At 37.0% G+C, this 17,732-nt stretch overlaps 1 protein-coding gene across 2 annotated transcripts in view; it reads right to left on the bottom strand.

Annotated features, from left to right (window-relative positions):
- Positions 1 to 17,732, bottom strand: part of KCNH7 (potassium voltage-gated channel subfamily H member 7) — a 232,842-nt gene that overhangs the window by 7,808 nt on the left and 207,302 nt on the right. For both annotated transcript variants that reach the window (XM_080399102.1, XM_080399103.1), the window contains 2 exons: positions 15,443 to 15,542; positions 4,024 to 4,287 (listed from right to left, as the gene is read on the bottom strand). In XM_080399102.1, the coding sequence (XP_080255228.1) occupies positions 4,024 to 4,287; positions 15,443 to 15,542 (364 nt within the window). The remainder of the gene's footprint in view (positions 1 to 4,023; positions 4,288 to 15,442; positions 15,543 to 17,732) is intronic.

Below are 17,732 nucleotides of genomic sequence, written 5' to 3'. Positions count from 1 at the left end.
CCTCCCCCCCCCCTTTTTTCCCCCCCCTGTTTGAACTGCAGATAAAATTTTGGATTAAGAGAGAGAAAATAATTTTATTTCAAGCTAAAAATAGCCCAGTTACATTATTAGGATCTTACTGCAGAGTTTCAACTATCTTGCTGAATTTAGTTACCCTTCTAATCCTCATGTATGGTATATACAATACATAAAGTATTTAAAAACACTCTTTATATGAGTTGTTTATACTTATTTCTTCATGCCCAGTCCTTTGTGGAAAAAAAAAGAATAATAATTTCTCCAGTTCTGCTCTGTACCTGCTGTGCCCAAATTCCATCCCTCTTGTACTTCCCAGTTCTAGGATCTCTGTGATCAGACATTGCACCTTAGCACTGAAACAGAACTCAAGGGTGTTCCTTCCTTTTGCTTGGATTTCTGGTTTGAGCTATTTCTCCTTCCTTTTTCAATTTACTTAATTTACACTTCTTTGGATTTGTTAATTAGTATACATGCTTGGCTCCAGGGAGTTTCTCCTGTTCACTAAGCTGGTGAAAGTTTAAAAATAATTTATCACGGGATATACTAGTTGCATGTATCCTTATTAGATACAGAATGAAGATCTTGCTGTGAGTTTTGCAGCGCCTACAGGTGACACATTTAGGTTAACAGCGCTCTCACATCTCCCCCCTGCTCTGCCCCAAGCCTTTGTACTGAGTGAACCTGTTATGCAGTCAAAAATTGCTCAGTACTGCTCAGATTCTCCTCTGCTGTGTTAAAAAAAGGCTGTTAAAACTTTAACACTTGCTCAATACAACTCCCATTAGGATTGTATCTGTAATTATTTAACTACGTGAAGTTGCGGAATGTATTGAAAGTTCTTACTGCGTTCAGGCTGCTGCTTCAACATGCAGCCGGACAAAATCCTTGACTGTCTGTAAGGTGTCAGCCTCTGCTGTGTGAGCAGTTGGATTTGAATCCCACACCGCCCAGCAGTCCCTGAATGGTTTGCTCAGAGCGTCTCCTAACACTCCTCTTGGCACTGCATACTGACAACTCAGCACAGGTTACATTCATTTCACACTTGTGACGTTTTTCTAAGAAACCACAGCAGCCAGAGCCACGTTTTGAAGAAAAGAAAAAAACAGTGTGGGTGACGTGAGAGGTTTGTCCAAATGCTATTAGCTAATCCTTTCAAACACATCTTTGAGCAGTGTTGGTCCAACTAAAGAAATTAAAAAAAATAAAAATAAAATCCTGTTCAGATTTAATATTTCAAGTAGATTTAGCCAGGAAGGGGAGCTCTCACTACAAGACTTCAAGTGGAGGAGGAGCCTTTCTTGTCATTTTGTATCGGAGAAAGGTGCTTACTGCATTATCTGATCTTTGGTTAGCAGGTGGTAGAAGGTTTCCTGGAGCAGTAGAGAGTGTCTGAATTTCACGTGGCATGACCTATAACTGATTTTATGCACCAGGCAGAAGAGGAAGGGGAAAGAGATTTCATCTTGGCCACACAGAAACCTGTTCAGCTCCTCAGCCACTTAAGCCAACAGAAGGAAAGAGGCAAAACTGTCACAGAAACATGTAATTTGGTTTTAGTTGGCACACATGGCACAATTTGTAGTGCCCAGGAAGCTGGAAAGCTCTCAGAAAAGTGAGTGGAGCAGACTGACAAATTCAGGTGTAAAATTTAAACTATGGGTATGGGTGCAGTGGGTGCTGTAAATCCAGTGGACTTATTTTTAAGCAGTGAATTTCAGGAGTAGAAACTGAAAACATAGGCCATACATTTCACTGCTTTTTAATGTCCTGTAAAAACCAAGTTGTTCATAATTTTACACAAAAAATCATTAAATAAAATCATGTATTTTTTCAATCCTGTGGATTATCCTAGGGAAATCACAGCTGTTTCTTGTCCCAGAATATGTATTTGTAGACCATTACAATAAACATTTAATTTGTGACAAAGCCAATGAATTGGCTCTTGATTTATAAAATAAGTTCAGACACTATAAGCAAGTTAATATACAGTATTGTACTGTTCTAATCATCTTTTCAGGTACTTCCACATACACGAGTAACCCCAGAAAAGCCCAACAGCAGTTACAACTTTATAACCAACTATGGTCTTCCAGGGGCTGAAGAATCCTAAACTGAGAACTAAATCAACCAATGTATAACTAGGTTCACTTTAAGAACCAGTCTCATAGCCCAACTAATGACCAAGTGAAAATAAAAATTAGCATTTTTCCACAATATAGAGATTAAGCAGCTACAGAAAAAATATTAGGTCTTCTCAAGAGAGTCATATGTTTTAACATTAAAAGGTGCATTTTAGGATTGTGAGGAAGAAGTTTAGGCATTTTCTGCCCACATTATACAATCTATTATTAATAGTCTTTCCATTCATCGACAGCAATGACCAAAACTTAAGACAGAACTAAAGATAATTGAATAAGTATCAGTCACAGTGGTAATGAACTGCAGTGGCTTTATAAAGTGCTTTTGCATTCAAGATTTATAAGGTACCATACTATATGAGGATTATAAACATACATACCTACAAACAGAGTTTATTTCAAAATTTCATTATGCTTATAACTACATTTATCATAAGTTATGATCAATCTCTAATTAATAGCAGGAGTAAGAATTTCATTTTAAACACGTATCAATCAAAGCTGATTTTATTCTATTGACCTTGAAGTTTTTATGAAAGTTGCAAGAAAGGTAATGAGCTTTCATACACATTACCAGAAGTGCTAGATTACAGAGTGGAAAAAAGGAATGTGGTCTTAATCAAAATATATAACCTTTAGACACGCTAAATTTAGCTCACATAAAATCTGCAATAGGTTGCCTTGGAAAACGTTGCTATAGCTGCAAGGACACATTTCTGGCTATTGGTAGGGGAAAGGTAAGCTTTCAAATTGCAGTATGTATGCAACAAGTTTATGTGCTGCGGATTTATATAGACAACCTGAGAAGCCCAAACTTCAAATATTCATACCTTTGAAATGTAAAAATAACATTGTTTGGCCTGATTAGTCATTACATTTGTTTAAAATTATAGCCTAAAAGCCTGAAATTTATTGAATGATGGTTAAAAGGTTAAATTGCCTAAATGAAAACAAACTGCTGGGGAAAACAGCATTAAATAGTAAATACGTAATTCTTCCCTTCAGACTAAACCAATTATAAATGAACTTTCAGCAATATTTAAATTGTATATTAATCTGGAGCTTTTCATTAATTTCCCTTGATATCACTGAGAAAATTAATATTTTAGTATATTAGATGTAACTTTAATTATGTGATTTATCTTTATGTAAAAGTAACTGCAATTACTTAATAGTTTCTGATCGTTTGTCATATACAAAAGCTCAAATCTTTGTTCTTGTGTTTTACTTATGGAAGTCAGGATTTGTTCTGTGTGAGGTAATGGTACTCCTTTTAAGCAACACATGCAGCAAAATGGGATAGTATTCTTTCAAGCTATTATGGATTTTTGTCACTTAATAGTCATTGTGCCTTGTCAATGCAAGGAATGAAACTAGTTCCCTGAAATTTTTTTTTTTTTTTTTGGTGCATGTCGTGTGCAATCATCACTAGGTTTATCTAGCTCTCGCTGTCTAGGATTTTTTACTGTCACCCATCCCTGGTATATCAAACACCCTCTGAGAGATTCTTTTCTGCTTTGAGTACAGTTTTCATCCATGGTCACTCAATGAAGTCCAGGACTAATTGGCAATTTTAGAGTTTAAATGACTTTCCTAACGCAGCTGAGTTACAAGATAATTTATGAATAAAACCTGGCATAGCCTTTTGGAGATTCTGTAATCCAGTCCCAAAGCTAGGGTATTAAACTGCATTAATCTTCTTGAATAATAATAATTTTTGATCTAAAATATTTTTTCTTGTTAAAATTTCAGGAAATACAAAAGTAAATATTATTTAAAGAATCAATAGTGCCATTCAGAATATTATTTTTGATAGGCTAAAATAGATGTCTACTCAAACTTTACAAAACAGTAACAGCTAGATTACCTTTGCAAGAACTGCTTCTTTTGTCAAGAAGAATTTCTTCTGTGGCATGAACCATTTCTTCAAAGTCCACGTCTGTGGTCTTCTCTGTTACAGATGGATAATCAGCTATCCCAGAGAACAGCGGCTTTTGCTCATCTTCAATGGAGGACACAAAAGATGATGAGCCACTTTTTTTCTCCTCAAAGTGTTTCTTAGTAGATTGATAGTATCTGGTGGTGTCTTCTGAGGGTTCAGGATCACTCTGATCATCCTCTTTAAAATAATCTGTTAAACATAAATAATTGTGTACAATAGTACGCAGTTCATGAGATTATGTTCTAGTTTATTCTGGTCTGAGGATGGAGATGATTATTGTACCAGTTAGGAAGTTCACCATCTACTAGAATAAATTACTGTAAAGCCTTTTTTGATTCCTGTATCAGAGGAGATTTATATTTATTTTGAAGTCCTAGAAGACATCTGTATGTATATGGCAAGGATTCATAGTCCCTAAAACATAACTCATGATGGAAAATGTTTGCTGTTTTGGTATAAGCAAAGTTTTATCCAACATAGCCCTCCTGTTTACTCACTGTTTCTTTCAGGTGAGGATGAGATTTGAGAAAGCCTTATATTCCAAAGTTTTAAAAAAATAATTTATTATTTCATTCCCTATTCCAATTTCTCACATTCTTGGGCATTTTTCACAGTCTTGACAAGCTAACAGTCATGGATGTCAGAGTCAGTATCAGAACTACTCATTTAAGTTATGCCCACATAAGAGCATTTTTGCTGATTATTCTTTTCCCAGAAAAGGCAAATGCATTAATCAACCACTCAACCTCAAAATGTCTATGCCCACCGAAACAGAGAGCATATTTCTCCATGCTCAGTACTGTCAAACCTATATTTAGGATTGATACAGTAGAGAGAAGCCCTGGGTACAGAAAGAAGTGAGTTCCTTGTCTGTCTTTGAGGGATGATCTCAAAACAACTTTCCAAAGTAGCCTAAATTCCTTAGCTTTTAGAATTAATTGTGATTCTCTGAATGTCCAATCTTTTAAATAAGAAAAGTACCCAACATGCTGTGATATATATGGCAGCAGAATACCAATGGAGTTGAGAATGACTCTTTCATTAATCATATTCAGGGTCTATAGTGAGATCTGTAGCTCTAAGTGAGCAGATTCAGTCCTCTTAAGAAGTGACACATAAAACCTAGATGCCTTTAAAAACACACTGTAAAAATAAAATGGGTTTTAAACCCAAGAATGATCATTTATGAAATACAGAGAACTCCTGATCTCTTTTCAACATAAACTTGAAGCCAATTTCCAATTCAGTATTTGGTTTTACCTATTTTTAACTGAAATGTCAAGATAATTCCAGTTCTGCTATTTATTTAAACACGTTTTAGCAGGGTAGTCTCAACAACTTATAAATACTGTAACTAGTTTGCATTAACTTCTGAGGAGACAGCATGATTTCCCATCTGCTTTGTGCTAATTACTAATCAACATAACTCTGGAATGTCTGTAGTCTTTACAGCCTAGAGCAGTGGTTAATACAACATTTAGTATATTCCCTAGATCTCTTCTCTGTTTTCTGGTCACTGTAAGGAAATGAAACTGTGGCCTCATCTAATCCTCTTGATCTGCATGTAAAGAGAATGCAGCATCCATACAGAGCACTGCACAGGAGGCCAGGCAGCCGTGAGCAGCGAAGGCAGGTAACGGTGACCACAGTAACACCAATGCCAAAGCAGGTCTCCTGTAACTGCCCCCTCTAACTGTACCCTCTAGAGTCTCCCAGGGCAATTAACACAGCCCTGGACTGAGGTGACTTTATTTGGCTCCTGGTAAGCAGGATCGCTAGTTTTGGGTGATACTGAGGATATCTAACACTGCAAAGGCATCAATACAGATGCAAATGGACTGGCAGTGTAAAGCGTGAGGAATGCTCAGACTGGATAGTCAAGTACCACGTTGTCTACAATCCCATCTCCAAAATAGTACAAAACCAAAAGAAAGCTTCATAAGAAAATTCTAATGTGGATGTCTCCTGTGGCTTTTCTTGTGGGAATATACAGTGAAATGCATACAGTCACACTACAGTAAATTGTCTTAATTACTTACTGCTTGACTGACTTCAACCTGTGAAAAAGACCTTCTAATGAAAGCTTGAAATTGCCATTTTTTAGGGTAATTTTTTATGTTCATGGGATTTTGTGCACTAACGGTGACTGTAATGAGCACCCTGTGGAATACAAATCAATCAGTGGACTAATTTTAAGAGGAGGTCATTGAAACTAATGAAAAAATTGTATAGAAGCTGAAGTATAGCAGACTGTCTTATCTGTCATAATCATGGAATACTAAAACATCTAGGAACCAGAAGCCAGATTCTGCTAACAATTACATTGCTGTAAAACCAGGGTAATTCAAGCGATATCCCTCCATCTACGTCAGAATAACAGAACACTTTTCCAAATGCTGTCCTGGTATAATGAACTCACTGTCATTAGAAGGAAAGTGGAGATCTGTTGAATGTAGGGTTCTGCCTATTGAAATCTGGGAAGATTTATTCATCAGCTGATCTATTTCAAAATATGCATCTTTGGCTTTACTGCTGTTGCTTTATTTGCTAGCCATCTGGCTACATTCAGAGAGTCCAAAGTTGTTTTCCTTTTAAGAGACTCATGTAATGCTAAAGATTCATCTGTCTGGAGAACAATCCTGTGATACTCTTCACCTAAAGAAGGAATTTAAATGGAAACTGCATTTTTTTATTTGGCTCTGCAGGACCTGACAATGGTGCAAGCTCTGTACCTCAGATCAACGGCTTAGCAGTGCCTCTGTAGCTCAGTGGAAACGTATTACAAAGAATATCTAGGTAGTGCCTTATTCAGAGTATGAATTTCTCCAATTTGTCCTTCCCTCTGTAATGAAATCCGGTCATTGGTTTGCAATTAATTTTCCAGAACAGAAGAGTTTTCTGTGTATGTGTATGTATGGATCTATCACACAGACTCCAGGTTTCAATAGGCTTTTCTTCTCCTTTCTCTTCTGTTTCCAAAATAAATGTAATCATTAAAAACCCACCCTCATCTCAGTGCTTCCTACTTCCTTTTCCAGTAAGACAAGTTTCACACTCTGATTCTGACTGTTAGAAACTGTTTTGCTGACGATGATTGTTTTGTAACTTCCTCCTTTACCAAACACATACAAAAATTTTTTACACTATTTATGAGTCTCATTTTAGCCTACTATGTATTTTGGTTGCCTGCCAAGTTTACAGGGAATGTCCTCTGACATTTGCTGTCTGGAAATTCCAAAACCTTCATAGTAATTATCAGAAGGTTTGTGTCCCGCTTTTCGCAATTGCACTGGCAAAGGAAGGGAAGAAATGGGGTTGTCCTGAGGGCAAAGAAATATAGCTATGACAGGGACTCACAGAAATACTGGCATAAAATCCAGCTTGGTGGAATGGTCACCAGAGATCAAACAAATTTCTTTTGTGTGCCATTGTCAGCCTGTATTACTGAAGTTTTCCGTTATTCGGACAGTGGCAGCCAGCATGATCTAGGCATATTTACTCATAACATATTAGTCTGCTGTAAACAGTATTGGTGAAAGTGTCAGTAATATATTACATGTGGAGCAGCATTGTTTAATATCACTGTAATTTCATTAACTGGAATTTGTCATTCTCAGGCTAGCTATGTAGCCTAGTGTTTCAGAAGGTAGCAAATATTTACTCCCTTTTTCAGCCATCCACTATAAAGTCTCATAATATGCCTAGACAAATTCAATTTTGTGCAGGAAATGAGGTGAATGACTTCTTCACCCCTGAAGAAAGCAATTTATATCCCAAACTATTAAACAGATAATCCTTATCATTATGATCTGCATAACTATAGATCTGTTCAGCAGACATGACATCTTCCCTCTCCTTTAAGAAAACCTACTATGTTATTTTACGCTACACCAAGTACGTCCCTTGGTAAGGAGAAATGCACACTTGTAAACTTGGGAGGAGGGATGGTTGATTGCTCAAAAGGTCTGCAGATCTTCAGATCCCCGGCAAATATTTTGGTTCAACTGTTATTAGCTCTTTCTTAGTGATATTCACAAATATTCCTGCAGTGGTCAATCTGTCCTTCCTACACATGAACAAAATATTTGCTAGTCATCGTGACTGCTTGTTATCTGTTGTTTAATTGAAAAATATCAGTTACCTTGTCAGAGCACAGAAAAATGCCTTATGTGCCCACCTGTGCACCACAGGCAGCAAATATTTGGAATGAAAAGTCAGTGACCAATCATTTCAAATAGTATGTTATATATAACACCACAAAAAGGGTCGAAAAAGTGCAAAATCTCAAAGATGTCAAAAAATCAAAAGCTGTTTTTTCACTTAGTCATGTAAGAACAATATAATTGATACATAATATTTCTGTAATATAAAAAATTACTGGTAATATAAATTAACTGTAACATCAAAAATATATAATGAGGGGTGATTCCAGAGATGTCTACTCAAGTTTTATGCAGGCTAAACAGCTTTACGGAATGCCAATCAGGAACGTTAAGATTATTAAACTGCTAATTAAAATGCTTCTAATTCTTTCTCCTTGTGGTTTGCTTCATACTTAGTTGAATGTGAGTGTTATGGAGTACATTGCTAAATATAAAGGAGTGCCTTCTGACAGACTGAGTAATAGAAGAATATCAAAAAGGAGGAATCTGTCTGCTTGTAAACATGAAAATAAAAAGCAACCCAGACGGTCATTCAGTAGATAACTGTTGCTATGGTGAAGATACATCTTTGGGCCATATTTTTCATGTATCTAAGAATAAAAGAAAAAAGTTAAAGTAATTTTTATTCCTTTAAGATATATTGCTATATCAATGAAATCCACAGGCAAGATGCCTGACAGCTTTATTCCTGTTGCCATCCTTTCTTTGACTTGGGTCTTTTAGATTTGATCTCTTAATGCAGCCTGCAATTAATACTGTTACTTGAAAATTACATTCATACAGGACCTTCCAATGACAGACTTGAGTGGATTTTTAATTCGTAAGTTCTATTAACTCTTAATTGCTTAATTTTAGTGAATTTAAAACCTTCAGAAAGAAAACTGTACTGATTTTCAAACAGTCTTATGGGAAGCAGTAAGAAGAACTTTAGTAGATTTATTTTTCATGGGAGAAGGATATGATCCCCACAATCTTTACAAACTCATAATGAGCAATAATAAAATTCTGGACTTCATTTGGTATGTAACATTTAAAATGAGAGCTACTCCACCTTTGCTACCCGAAAATTTGAAGAGTGATTTTGGCTTTGTCTATAGAGATATTTAACCATTATGAAACATTAGAAAGTACTATAACTTAACATGAATTCATTTAAACAAACCTAAGACATTTATGAATCTTGAATTTTAGTGCTTGAACTCTTGTCTCTCAGAATCAACCTGGCCTACACTTAGCCTCAGAGTCCTGACCCTGCATCGTGACGTCTGGATGTTCATCAAAACAGCCTCAACTCATGTCCTGACAAGGAACATGTCCCAGGAAAGGTCATCTGAAAGTCCATTCCAGAAGATGAACAACTTGAACAAAACATTCTACCATTTTTCAGCTGAAGAGAAAATTGTCCGTTGTCAGGACAGTCAGGAAAAACAATGTCTGTCTAGAACCTGATGCAGGAAGATTCCTGTTCCTAGGAAAAGTATGTTACTGGTTGTATTTTAGGGAAGTTAAAACATTTTCCCCTCTCTGTAGTAAAAAAGTTTTAAGTTCTTATTTTTCTGTGACTGTTTTTAATGATACAAGATTCCTTTAATTCCAATTTCATTCAGAATTTGGGAGGTTCTAAGTCATCGCTGGGGAACCTAAAGTTACAAACTAGTGAAACTGCATTGTTAGAGCAAGTCCTGGTAATTTTGAGGAAAGGTTCCGGTAGGTTGGGTAGTGATGGTGGAGGAGATGAAGGAGTGACCTGTTTGAATTACTGTTCTGTCTCAGTGCTGCTTATGAGAGTTCGGTAAGTTAATGTGTCTTCTGCTGTGTTTCCTCTCTGAGCTGCGACGGTTTGGATCATTCTGGAAATAGGGAACAGCAGAAGATGCTGAAACCTCCCCTTGCCAGCCTGGACTAAAGAGTGGGTAACTTTTCCATAAGGATCCATGTTCCTTTTTTTTTTTAATGGAGTAAGAAAGAAGCTAGTTTTGAATAACTAAATTTGAGACATATTTTAAAAGCCAAGAATTTCAAAGTTGAAGTGAATATGCAGTCCTTCATTTGTAACTATTTTATGCCATCTTCAGTACAATGACATAAGTTAGGGGTGGAGTGACAGACTTATCTCTGAGTTTTCTTTGCTCTGTCTGGCTTCGTATCAACTTTAATGCTAATCAGATAATAATGGAAGGAAAAATCTTGATTTATACTTCAGGAAATAATACTATACTTAAAAAATCAGAAACAAAGAATTATAAACATGCATCTCAGAAGGGATTCAGGGAAAAGGCCAAAGTAGTTCTCCTATCACGTTTAGAATTCTCCTATCTTTTACAAGGAATTCAGCTTTCACTGTAGTACTATTTATTTTTTTTTTTTTCCTAAAGGATAGCTATGTGTATGTGTGACTGCATACAACGTTTCAATCAGTTTTGGCCTCTGGAAACAAGTCTCTTCTTTGGAAGCTCCCCGAGGGGGCTCCTACGCACTGAGGGGGCTCCTAGGCACTGTGTAACAGCAGTAACAATAATGATAATAGGAGCAGATGGAACATGGCAGTGATGGGCTCTCTGATGACCACGTACTTTCTCTTAGGGGTTTCATGCTGAAGGTTAAGATTTTGGAGACATGAGGTCTTGTTTCAGGCCATATGCTGCCTGCCAAGATATTAGTTGTTTGCTGGTCATTTAGCCACCTGACACTCTGGCTGAATATTAGAAACTCTTTTCTAATTAAGCCCAAGCAAACTTCATCAGCATAATATTAACAGTTTAACACAGTTAGGTAAGAGCTTCAAGTTTTGTCCAGATTCTTACCCTACTTTCTTGCTGGGGACACAGCACAGTGCTCAGCTGAGTCATCTATTTGTAAAATAATCATTTAAATAAAGCTGAGGGAAGGGGACAAGGATGGGAGAGAGCAGGGGCAGAGGGATGTTTCCCCATTCTCTCAGTACTGCTTCACCTTATACTTTTAGGCAGGAGAACCAGTTCCTGAAAGATTTCCTGTTCTTCTGTAATTGCCAGCCATGGCCCCTGGGTACCTTGTAATAAAGCTATGTTAATGGTTTGGCTTCTTAGCCTGGATAGTAACGACAAGCACTCTACACTTAAGGTAGCTATACTAATCAAGATTCAATTAAAAGTTTATTAGAACTCTGGCTTCTGTGCTTGCTTTGAGAATAGATCAGTAGCTACTTTAGGAAAAGTCTGGTCAAAAAGCATGACCCTTCAAATTAAAATTAAGAACTATATAAGTTTACTTAGTTAACAATATCCTAAAAATGAAACACCGCAAAACACATTTTGTATCCCACTTGATTGTTACAGTCTGTGTCAATCTGGGTTAGTGCATGCAATAATTGTGTAACAAGATTTCATAAGAACTTTATTTTGTGGCCTTTTAAAATCACATCCATGGAAATAAGAATTCATTGTTATGAATTCTGACAAACTGACATGAGAGCTGGAAAATGTTAAAGATTAAGTATCACTAGCTGCCTGAATCTCTGGTTATTAATTTAAAAATATAACTCCGTTGGAGTTTTTATCATCTTCTAAGCCAGGGTCCACGTGATGATGTTATTGTTTTTGGATCACAGCTAAAAATGCAGAATAAAGATTTATTTCAGTGACATCATCATTACATTCCCAGTTATTATGTCCGTGCTGGTTTATTTAGCCAGTATTTTATGAGCCTGGAAATGATGGAAAGATCCTATATACCCTGTCAAAAGAAGAAAGGGTGGCTATGATTTGGTTATGTAACAAGTGCAGTTTTGGCCCCAAATCAATTTTTTCCTTGGAAAAGATTTTATACCTGATTGCTTCTAGGGCTTCAAGAAAATTATATGTGAGTGCCCAGAACAGGTCCAGAACTTCAGTTATGGGTTATGTGAGTTAAATGCAAAGAAGATCTTTTAATGAGAATAATTGGACACAGGAACAGTCCCAAGAATGTTAAGGTTTAGAGCCAACATTAAGAAAAAGTTAAACAAGATACTAGCAAAAGTAATAATGCTTGAACTCCAGAAAAGACTTTTCAAAGCCTCAAGTTTTGAAGCTCTCAGTGAGCTTACTTATATTCTGCCTGTAACTTTTGTATTTTTCATGTGTATGGATTTCAGATGGATGTAATCAACTCTAGTGATGCCCCATTCACCATGGGATAATAGATCTGCACTCAGAACTGACAGAGCAGAAGAAACTTCTTGCTCATATGTATTTCCCTTGAAATTAGATAACTTCCACAGAAATACTGGAGGAAAAGGAGAAATGGGCAAGAAAGGATTGTATTCTGAACTGCTGGAAGAGACAATTGAATGTAGATGCAGCAGCTCATTGTCCCTATTTTTCAGCAGGAGACTAACTTGCCAGCCCAGCTGAAAGCTTTGTTTGGAGCCGCCAGGCAGGAATACTGCTTGCTTTAAGCAGTCATGGAATGTTTCTTGGCTGACTGTCAAGCATCTATGGCAACTGGCTACGGCTGCACCTGCCCCTGTGCAAGGTATATCATCCAGTATTCTCAAAGACTTGCGATGAATTTCTTTTGGGCGAGAGCAAGAATAAGCATCTACGTAGTGTGTGTGTGTGTTATTTTTTTGCAGGGGACCTCTTGTGGTATTGCAGTTCTTTCTGGAAACCAGAGAACTCTGGTCCCTCAAGTAGCCTTGTACCCTTTAAAATCATATTATGGCAGATCCCAATGTAATAGCTAAGATCAGTTTTGTTGACACAGGTGAGAAATGGTGAAAATATGAATAGGTGGAGTGACAAGGTCTTGCATGGAATTGGAAAACTAGTGGTACTAACTGCAGATGCATAATGGAGAGCTGTGTTGATTTTGTTTAACCCCTGATAAAACTCGTGCAGGAAGAGTTACCATGGCAACAAGGTCCAAATCAGGCTAGCATGAACTAAAGGCTGAGATAACACAATCCCATTTTTAGCACTCCAAAAGGGAGAAAATCGCTGATGATCACACTAAAGATGGAAACAATATAATTTCAAGCTGCATAATATGCTAGTGGTTCAACAGCTGAAAGTAAAGAATGCCAGCAAGAAGGCCATTTCATGAGCAATTCCCACCTCCTAATAATTACAAATCAGTAAGAATTTAGAGACATTTAAAATATCAAAATATCAAAATATAGGAGTGAGAAAGCTGTGTGTGTCGATCCTGTTCAAAATGTAGTCCTGAAATCAAAATATGAAGGTTAAAACTTTTTTTTTTTTCTCTGTGAGAATACAGCGACCAGAAATGCATTTGCCAGCTGTGTGTTCAGGAACTCTGTCTTTTCTACTCCAGTTCTTCTCAGGCACCCTGCAGGATCATCCCCAAATATTTATGATTATAGAATAATTATGCTGAATCAAAATATGATGCCACACCCCCTTGTAAGTAAAGTGTTGAAATCAATAGAATATTACTTTACAACCCAGTAGTAACCTCTAGTGCTCTACAAACTCATGCAGGATGTAGGATGGGCCATAGAAAAGTGACATTGAAGGTCTGTGACTATGAGGTGTCTGTTGCGGCTATGGTGACATACAAAGAATCTGAACAGGGACCGGAGAGGGCCAGTAAGCCAGTGGGCCAAAAGTGTACTCAGTTCTCAGCAAAGGGCTCTTATGATTGCATCTTCTCTTCAGATGCACTTCCAATGTACTGCATTCTGTTTAACTCAGACATTACCACATACTATCCAGTCATTACCAAGACTAAGGAGCTTTTGCCAGTCTTGTCTCTTCTTCCCCAATGGTGCAAAGTCTTTTCTTTTCAAAGACAAAACTGTGGGAAATTATGTTCTTTCAAAAGTAATGCAAATAAATGTCTCCAACAGGATGTTCAGTGTAATCTACTGGGCAAGAACCATAAACACCTAGGGGGCTTGGTACCGCATTGACACCTGACAAGCCTATTTGTAATTCTGAATTACATTCAATTACATTGAAATTCTGTAAATTTTTAGGTGGCAGCATATGTTTTTTTCATAAGAAATGTGAAGGTTATTCAGGCAAAGTGCCTCTGTCAACAGGTTCTTTGTAAAGAGCAGATTGAATATTTCATTGGGACATTTTCGTGACAGATTTGTTGTCAGTCTTGGCTTCCTGCCCTAAAGACGCTTCTTTGATTGAACAGCAATGTCATTGTTCTGAGTAGCCACACTCTGGATTAAAGTATTCCTTCATGGAGCGTTATGCCTCCTATGTAAGTTTAAAGTGTTCCCATTTATTATCAGCTACTCTGCAACTCTATAAATTGGTATTATGCTGTATTTAGGAGTGGTGTTTTACTGCAGAGTGTGAAAGACAGGCATACCAGAAGCATTAATTTGTCAGACAAACCACTGGACCATAAAACTGTGATGTTATTCAAGGAATTGTGCTTTCCCTACATAAAAACGAAAATCCTGTGAGTATCAGTTTAGCTGTCTTCATGACTGTTGCTGTCTGACCACAGGTACTATCTATATTCCTGGTATTTAGCAGTACTGAATACTGGTGACATAGTTTAATATTTCACTGAATTTTCCTTCATTAGGATTACTCCCCAAAGCCTCTAAGGTAAACATAAGCACAGAAAATGTTACCTGAACTGTTGCCAGGACAACCATTTACACATTACCACATGAATCAAAATCTCACTACGATGAATCTACTGTGTCCTGAAAACAAAATATTTTTATTCTAGGGAGAAACACATCAAGCTCAACAAAGACCTTCGCTGAGAAAATAAAATCAATGCTGCTAATAAGGAACCCAATAGACTAGCTTCTCCAGACAACTTAAAACATGGTGTCTCAGAAAACAGATATTGCTTAAGAGATAATATACATATATATACCAATGGCAGTAAGGTAGCTTAGTGTTTGAACAGCTCTGCACTGATAGGTGTGAAGTCATGAAATGGTGAAACTCATATCCTCTAGTATCCTAGATCAATAATAATTGATCAATCATAACAACAACAACAACAATCATTAATAATAATGGACCACAATAATCCTAGATTATCTAGTATCCTCATAACCATTTAGGGGACAATGCACAGAGTGTTTTTGCTGCTCAGCTGTTCTCAAGAGCTGCTACAGTGACAGCCAACATGGGACCCTAATGTAGCCCACATTACCAAGTGAAATACCAATGAATAATGAAGCAGTGCTGCCTAATGTAAGAAATGAAGTTAATTACCTTTCTCTATTTCGCTTTGAAAGGACAATTTCCGTCTTCGAAGTTTGCAGTTATCTCCATCTGTGTCATTAGTAGTTTGTGATCTTATTACGAGGTCAGACTTGATTAATGAAATATGAAACATAATGACAGATTAGTCCCATCTGAAGAAAGCAGGTTTTCAATAGATGATTGACTGTTAATCATGTTCAAGCTTTAAGAAAGGCAATATTACACAAGTCAGTCTGCATCAAGCTCTCCATGCCCAGCTAAAGGTATCGTTCAATGCTAACGTTAAAAACTTCATGCAGATTGAGCAAACCCAAAAATGTCACCGCTTGATGATGAAACAAAAGTATCCTGATAAGAAGTTTACATAGAAAGACATGGGTTCATGTGTTATCAGCTTCCTGAACTTGCACAAATGTGGTTTAAGTGATCTTAGAGAAATAAATGAAAAAAAACCAAAAAAACCTCTGGCACAGAATGCATAGTATTGCAAGAAGTAATGTGGTAACTGATTATAATTACATTTATATTTAACTACATGGTAATGGTTATAAAGGTTACATTTTACAACAATAAATACGACTGACTAACCACAGACACTTTCCCCTCATTATTTTATCTTTCTACACCCTCCCTTCCTCTCTATAGGATTCTGTTCATTCAGTTACTTATTTCCATACCAGAACAAAATGTTGTCTTTTTCTATCCATCTTACAGAAGATGGATGTGCTTTTTTTGCCATAATAAATACATAATACATTTAACTTGTCTTTCTTCTAATTTAAAACTGAGAAATTTACAAATAAGCAGATATAAAACCAGTTATGCTCTTGGTGTACATCATACCCATGGCACTGGCTTCAGCCTACTTCCCTTCCCTGTGCTAGTGAAGTTTCCCATACCACTCAAGTAAGCAGATTTGCATGTGGGAGAAGGGCAGAGGGAAAGAAGAAGGAAGTGTTTACATTTTCTGTATTCCCTTCATTGTAAACCTGGTGGGTAAGGTGCTTCAGTGGTGGCTCACTGGTAGAGCAACTGCAGGAGGAAAGAGGCACTTTTACATTAATAGGAGGACAGGAGCAGAAGCGGAGGCAGAAGCACATATTCAAATAAGAAATGTGGATCTGAGTGATGTTTTGAAGATCAGAATGTGCTCAACACTTCTTTTAGGGGATGATTTTCTGGAGTGCAATAGACAGTGGAAAGCAAGTGGAATTGCTAGAGAAAACTGTGATTTTGTAAGCTCAGAGGCATGGGAGAGCCTATCCTCCCTTCCCTGTCTCTGGGAAGTCTAGTGATTTTTTCTTAGTGGCTGGTACAGCAGTAACAAGTAACAACTGAAAAATTTCTAAGGAACATGAACAGTGAGGACTTGCTTTGTGTATTCTACGCCACCACACAGAAGATGGATATTTGTTTCAATTTTCTCAGATGTAAGGAAAAAATAATGATAAAACATTGATGATAATATAATTGCAGGAAATAACCGCTCAGACTAAAATCATTAATGTGAATTTAACCTCAAGGATTTTTTCAAATATGTGGACTTTCAGTTTTAAATTTATCACTAGACTATAAAGTCACTGTTTTGTATTTCACATGCAATTAATAATGATGACCTTTTCAATAAATACAAAAGAATGACTTTCAAAGTAAGGAATATAATTGGTCTTTTATTTTCAGAATGCTCTTTTATTAAAAAAAAACCCTCAGTATAAAAGGAAGTGACATGTCTTGTCAGAATTTATATTTGTTTTAATTTGTTAAATTAAAGATCCACATGTGATTAGCAAAGATGTCCCTATGATTTACAGCCCCAAACTTAATTTTCTTTGTCTCCTTGTTTCTCAGAAGGGCGAATTATGCTAGTGCCTTCTCATGGAACCTCCATTTTTTCTTAAAAGTTTAGACAGAACAGCACTATCTCAGAAATAATGAAATGTAAACTAGTCATTCTGTGGGCAGTGCAGTCCATGTCTGATGGCTAGTGCTGGTGTGCGCCGCAGCTTTCCAGGGACAGCGTTAACCCCAGTAGCACCAGCTGGGCAATAGCCTTTCCCCTCTCCCCTTGTGGCTGAACCTCCCCTTTCTTTCCCAATTCAGACAGACCCGGGCAGTCTGAAATAAGGAAACACTGGTAATTTTTCTGATTTCCTGAAGATGCAATGTGTGCAAAAGGGGACACTTAGGACAGTTGCTGGGGGAAAAAAGAGACCAAGAAATCCCTGCAAATCTGAAGACTGAATGACATTTGAGAAGTCCCTTGTATGCTTTTAGTCTCCTCCAAGGTAGGGTACACCCC

Source organism: Falco punctatus (assembly GCF_963210335.1).
Source record: "Falco punctatus genome assembly, chromosome: 8".
Taxonomy (NCBI): Eukaryota; Metazoa; Chordata; class Aves; order Falconiformes; family Falconidae; genus Falco; species Falco punctatus.
Note: the sequence above shows the minus strand (reverse complement) of the source record. Positions and strands in the feature narration are given on the sequence as shown.